General features: G+C 34.7%; 2 protein-coding genes across 2 annotated transcripts in view; both read right to left on the bottom strand.

The window, feature by feature from the left end:
- LOC107644743 (subtilisin-like protease SBT1.3) lies at positions 681-3,347 on the bottom strand. The gene has a single exon (XM_016348669.2). It carries the CDS (start codon positions 3,221-3,223, stop codon positions 866-868), a length of 2,358 nt encoding a protein of 785 aa, XP_016204155.1. The 5' UTR covers positions 3,224-3,347; the 3' UTR covers positions 681-865.
- The window catches only part of LOC110262663 (benzyl alcohol O-benzoyltransferase-like), a 33,749-nt gene continuing 31,302 nt past the window's right edge, over positions 3,816-6,262 (bottom strand). Inside the window, exon 2 of the mRNA XM_021103182.1 lies at positions 3,816-4,485. Within this exon, the coding sequence (XP_020958841.1) occupies positions 4,419-4,485 (67 nt within the window). The 3' untranslated portion in view covers positions 3,816-4,418. The remainder of the gene's footprint in view (positions 4,486-6,262) is intronic.

The following is a 6,262-nucleotide window of genomic DNA, read 5'->3' as shown; positions in this document are numbered from 1 at the left end:
CACACCTAAATAAAAATAAATAGAAAAAATCTAGGGGCAGCATTTTTATTAAACTTTAGCCAGCATTTAACTAACAAAAGAAAAGTGACCATTGAATGAAATCTTACACCATTAAAAACACCTATAATAATTAATTGATGGCTACAAATATTTGCACTCCTCAAATAAATAACATATCCAATATATTAAGGTGAAAGCTATGGTGCCTATCACTTTCTACCTAAATTACTAAAAAAGGTAAATAAATAATATTTAATAAATTTTCTATGATTTATTTTTTATTTTAAACATTTTATTTTTTACTTTAAAATGAAAGTTAAGCAATTTAGACACCATAACAAAGGCAGCATAGAACTCACCATATATTAATGGCTTGTGGGGACTCTGGTTCTTCAGTATAGTACGCTGGCTCCCCAATCTCTTTGATGAGGCCAGCTATTCTGCAACTCATATGCATCATGCTGCTATACAAGGAACAGATTCAAGAGAAGAAACAAAGAAATTTATAGCTGTTTTAATTACACCTTTTTCTCTCATATGAAATTCTTACTCCATATTATTTATTGTGTCACAGTATGGTAATAACTGAATAGTGTCCTGAGTATATATATTATGATTGCATGATCTCATAAATATAATAGTGGAGAGAAATTGGAAAACGATTAATATGTAACCATATTACCATAACAATAATATTTCATTTCATTTCATTTCATTTCATAGTCAAGAACATAATCTATTTTGTTGAAAATTCTTCTAAGGTAGAGAAATAGGCATGAAAGAAAGAGCATTACTAATACTAATACTAATACTGCATAGTAAAGAAAATTTGCTCATTGCAAAAAAGAAAACAGTGCTTGAAAATTCATACTATTGGTGTCAACCAAGTTATCACAACTGGGCTTCTAACACTGTGAACACCATCCTTCCAAACAAGGTCTCCAAATTCAGGTTGTGTTTGCCTTGTTTTTGTTGTGAAGGTAACTTTATATGACAGCTTTTGATACTTCCTTGTGAAATTCAAGGTTTCTGGCTCAACTTTCACAGAAGCACCTTTGAACACTGAGACCAAAACATGGTATTTGGAAACATCAGGTCCGACATTGGTCACAGTTCTATGAACTGTCATAACTGAAATAGATTTATTCTCAGCAAACACCAATGAAATAGCAGGGTAGTTCAAGTCACCAGGGCTAGCCAGAGAATGTGCACATGACCTGTTTGCATATTTGCCAAAGACACCTAACTGGTTTGGAGTTAGATTCTGAGTGCACAGAAAATCAAAGTAATCTTGTGGCTTGATATCATAGACTAAACCTGGGTCTAGTGCTTTTGTGGGGTTAATGTGACCGGCACCATGATCATAAGGATTTGAAGGCTTTTCAGCATTTGATGCATCTTTCAGAGGCTTCATGGTGTTGTCAACAACATAAGCTGTTGTCATCAGTGCAGATTTTATAGCTGCTGGACTCCATTGAGGATGCTTAGCCTTGATCAATGCAGCTACACCACTCACATGAGGGCATGACATTGAGGTTCCAGAAACTATGCTGAACTTCACCCTCCTTTGATCTATTGCCAACCCTGATGGACCAACATCTTCACTCCAAGCAGCAAGAATGTTCACACCAGGAGCAACCAAATCTGGCTTCAGAACTTCAAGTGAGAGGAAATTAGGCCCTCTTGACGAAAATGCTGCTACCACAGGTGAAGGCCTAATTCCTAACCTTGTTCCAAGAAATGAAAGAGTTGCAGTGGCATTTTTGTTTGTTAAGACATAGTTTTTGAGATCTTTACCATCTTTCTCTCCTATTGCAACTGCTGGAAGGAGGTGGCAATCTGCAACAAGCTCTTCTCCGTTTGTTTCAGTGTTGGTGAGAATCATTCCAACCCCACCTGCATTTTTCACCACATGACCCTTTTGCACTCTTGGACTAATCCCTCTCTCACAAATCACTATCTTCCCTTTAACCACTTGAGGATCCAAAGTCCCTTCCAAGCACATTGCTTTTGGATTAAGAGTACCTGATGAGTTACCACCCAAGTAAACCAAAGAGTATTGTTTTTCAGTTGATACTGTGTTTGGCCCTTTATAGAGTGAAGCACCACTCAAATTCTTGCCATTTCCAAGCTTAACTTGTGCAGGGAAATCTCTATCCATTGTGCTAGCTCCCACAGTGGTGATCCATGGTGACACATTGGCAAGACTTGCAGGGCTAGGACCAGCATTTCCGGCAGAACACGAAATGAACACACCGCGCTCCATTGCTCCGAATGCAGCAGTTGAAATACTATCATGGGAATAAGATGAGACTCCTCCACCTAATGAAATGGACAAGACATGCACTCCATCAGATACAGCTTTATCAATGGCAGAGAGAATATCTGAGCTGAAGCACCCTCCAATCCAGCAAACTTTGTAAGCTGCAATTCTTGCTCCTGGTGCCATTCCTCTTGCAGTGCCGTAAGCATAGCCTAGAAGGTTAGCACCATGGACTACAGAGCCTGCAACAGTTGCTGCAGTGTGAGTTCCATGGCCATCTTGATCCCTTGGTGATTTGTGCTCTCTTGACTCATTGATCTTTCCAATTGCTGCCTCATATCCGTGATAGAACACTCTGGCACCAATAATCTTCTTGTTGCAGTGTTGTTTGGTGAAGCCACGACCAATTTCACAGGCACCTTTCCAATAAGAAGGTACTGGTTTCATTCCTGTGTCATTGAAGCTTTCACTTTCTGGCCAAATTCCAGTGTCTAACACTCCAACTATAACATCATTATCAAGATTTTCTGAAAAGATGCTATCAGTTCCCTTTGATAATGGTTCAAGACCAAGGAACTCAGGGCTTCTTGTGGTGTGTAGTTGGTACTTTCTTTCAGGGAAAATGGCCACAACACCTTCTTGATCCTCTAGCCTCTCAGCTTCTTCCTTGCTCAGCTTTGCTGCAACTCCATGAAAAGCATTTTGGTAACTGTAGATTATTCTCTCTTCTTCATTTTTCATATCAGAAGATTCCAGAGAAGTGGTGAGAAGTGCTGATTTCACTGTTGATGAGTACCAATCAAGGTGATTGGAGAAGGCTTTTGGCATTGCTGCCTTATCCATTTGAACTAGGTAAGTCTTCTTAACAAATTGAGCATTTGCTGAGAAGAGTGTAATAAAGAGAAGATAGGTTATTATTGGAATAATGCAGCTCATGTTTTTCATTGGAGTCTTAGCCATGTTTACATGCTAGGAAGGAGGAGGAGTTGCTGCAATATTTTTGAAGAATGATGCTGGGTTAAAAGGGAGAAGAAGGGTGTAAGAGAATTTAATAGAGGTGTAAATGGCTTATTTAGTAGTCTGGTTCATAAGTTTGAAATATTAAATATTGTTGGTTTTATTTGGTTAACATTGTTATTATCTATCAGTCCATGATAATTGCAACATTTACAAGAATTTATCATTAACTACTAGCTAGCTATATTTTGTTTCACTTAATACTAATAAGTAAGCACTAGATTAATGAAAACAGAATTAAGAAGGCAAATGATCTGACTAGTGATGATGTTTTATTGTCCTTGGCAATAAAAGTAGGTGGTGGTAGTTCAACTTTCACGGCTGTGATAATTAAAGGGAGAGTTAAGAATGCTACCTAAGTGCCTGTTGCTAGAAGTTAATATCCATGAGACCATGACCGTGCTCCTCTGACATCTCTTCACCTCAAACATTTTTCCTTATAATAACTATAAAATATAGCAAATGATAATTAATGAGCCATAACCAAAAGTAGAAAGGGAAGAGAGTATCTTTAGTGTTACTCGGTGTGTTAATGGTTGTTTCTTTTCGTACAAAGGTAGCTCTTTCTTTTACGTGCTGATATAATAAACAACGCGGTTGGAGTAGATAGAATTTATGAGCAGTTACATTTGCTACACAAATATACGATATGTTTGGTGAGTCAAGTAGGGCCTAGTTAGAAGAACATATATATACATAAATATGGAAGCATGTAAATGATCCAAGATTCCAAGCCCAATAGAAATGAGCTTAGTGAACCAACTTTATTTTCGCAACATATGCATTATTAAGCCAACTTTCTGATCAATCTCTTTCTTTTCTTTCTTAGTTCTGAAGAAGACCAGCAGAGTAACAAAGCTTGTGATACAAGAAACAGAAGAAGATGTGAGCTGAGAGATTTGAAACTAGTGTGAGTTGATATTATCAAATAGATGTGGTATAAAGAAACCTTGCAACTAATCTTGATTACCCTTAGAACTATCCTAACCACCTTCTGTTACTGTTAGTTCATTATGTCTCTCAACAAAGACAGGTATATGTATAAAGGCGTGTTCTTTTTCACTCTTGCATGAACAAACTAGATTCTCGGGAAATAGGAATAACTGAATCCACCTTGACATGCATTAATATTCAGATATCAAGCATCCAATACAGATGATATTTCATCCTTGATCTGAAGTATTCTATGAAGCTCTTTCTCAAACCTTTTCATGGACAGGGTCTTTCCCTGCCATTGAAGGTTGATAAGGAAAGAACTGAACCACTGTATAGTGGATGCGTAGACCTTGTTGGTCATCAATATCGGAGAGAAGCTTAAGCTCATTGGGGGTGGGTCCAGCAGGTGCCACTAGTTCCGCTGGGTTCCTCCTCACTTTAAACACCATTGATGATGATGATGATGATGATGATTTTTGGAGAACCATTATGTGTTTTTATTGGAATTATAGTAAGAATTCAAATATTCGTGTTTGATGAACAACCTGAGATGTTGAATTGTTGATATTAAGAGAATGATAAGGTGGAGAAACAGAAATGAAAAAAATAAATTAAACTTAATTGAATTCAATACAGCATTATGTACAAAGAAAAAAAACTATTTACACCATTTTAAACAATTGTGTAATTATATTCGTTTTTAGATGAGTATTTATGTGATTAATATAAAAAATATGAGAAGTATTATATATAAAAGTCATTTTAGTTTACAAGTTATACAAGTTGGATTAAATCCAACAAAAAAATGCTTACCCATAAGAGCGTGTCAACACGTGCGCTGTTTAATGGTTTCTATAGTGCGCTTCGCATTTCTCCTCCTACTCTTCCTTCTTCTTCTCCTTCTTCTTTGTGTTTTTCCTTTTTTTTTTACGTGTTTTATTTTCGTCGTCGTTTGTTTACTATTGTTGTTGTTGCATTTTTTCCTCATTTTCTTTCTATTGATTTTACAACATTATGTATTTTTTTTTTTTTTTTCCTCCCAAAAAGAATTATGAGAATATAAAATAAGAAGATAATGAAGAAAAAGCAGCAGAAGATGAGAAGGAGGAAGATGAAGAGTTTTGAATTATGCAGAACTTATTAGAATAAAAATACACCCAAATATTTTCGTGTTACACCTAAATATTTTCGTGTTACGACACCCAAAATTGCTGCAAATATAAAAAAAGTATTTCCTCTAATGCTGTATTTTTTTTTCTTCTTTTTTTTCTTGTTCCTTTCTTTCTTTTAGTTAAATGAATATAAGTTTATCATCTTTCAAGTAATTTTACAGCATTATGTGTTTCTTCCTCTATTGAACATCACAGAATTATTAGTTACAAAAACATCACACTATCAATCTATTGAACATCCCAAACAATTTTATTATTAAGATGATTCAAATAAACTATTGAAAAAATTAATCTTAAGGACTACTAACAAGAGCTAATTATATTAAAATTATTATAAAAGACATATTTAAATAAAATTTAAGAAAAAAGTCCAAAGAGATTTTAAATAGACAATAATATCTTTGATGAATCGTCTTTGACAATAAAAATGTTAAAATAAATAAATAAATAAGAACCATAATCCAAAAAATTTTAAATTCTAAATCCCTAAACTCAATAACCCTAAATTTCTTAATATTGCTTTATCAAATGGTAATATATATCTTGAGTATTACCCCTCTAACACCATTATTGATAATATCGATCTACATACATTTATTTATTTTTTTTCTTTAAGGAGACATATTTCGATAATTTTTATTGTATAGCTTAGCCATCAATAGTTGAACATAGAAAATCGAAGGAATTTAATTGAAAAATAGAAAGAAAGATCACTAGTCATCAAATTGAACTTATGCTATAATGGCCTAGTTTGGAGAGTTTAGCAATAGTTTTTTCTTGAACAAATTTATTTTACCTTAGTGCTTGGTGGTGTTGCCTAATTGCCATTAGTTACATTAAGATTATGGTTATTATTTGTATTTTTTATGGTAAT

The sequence above is a fragment of the Arachis ipaensis genome, chromosome B05, assembly GCF_000816755.2.
Source record: "Arachis ipaensis cultivar K30076 chromosome B05, Araip1.1, whole genome shotgun sequence".
Taxonomy (NCBI): Eukaryota; Viridiplantae; Streptophyta; class Magnoliopsida; order Fabales; family Fabaceae; genus Arachis; species Arachis ipaensis.
This window is presented reverse-complemented; position numbering and strand designations above follow the sequence as displayed.

Coding starts and splice junctions, on each gene's coding strand:
- LOC107644743 (XM_016348669.2), bottom strand. CDS start 3,223: ATGGCTAAGACTCCAATGAAAAACATGAGCTGCATTATTCCAATAATA.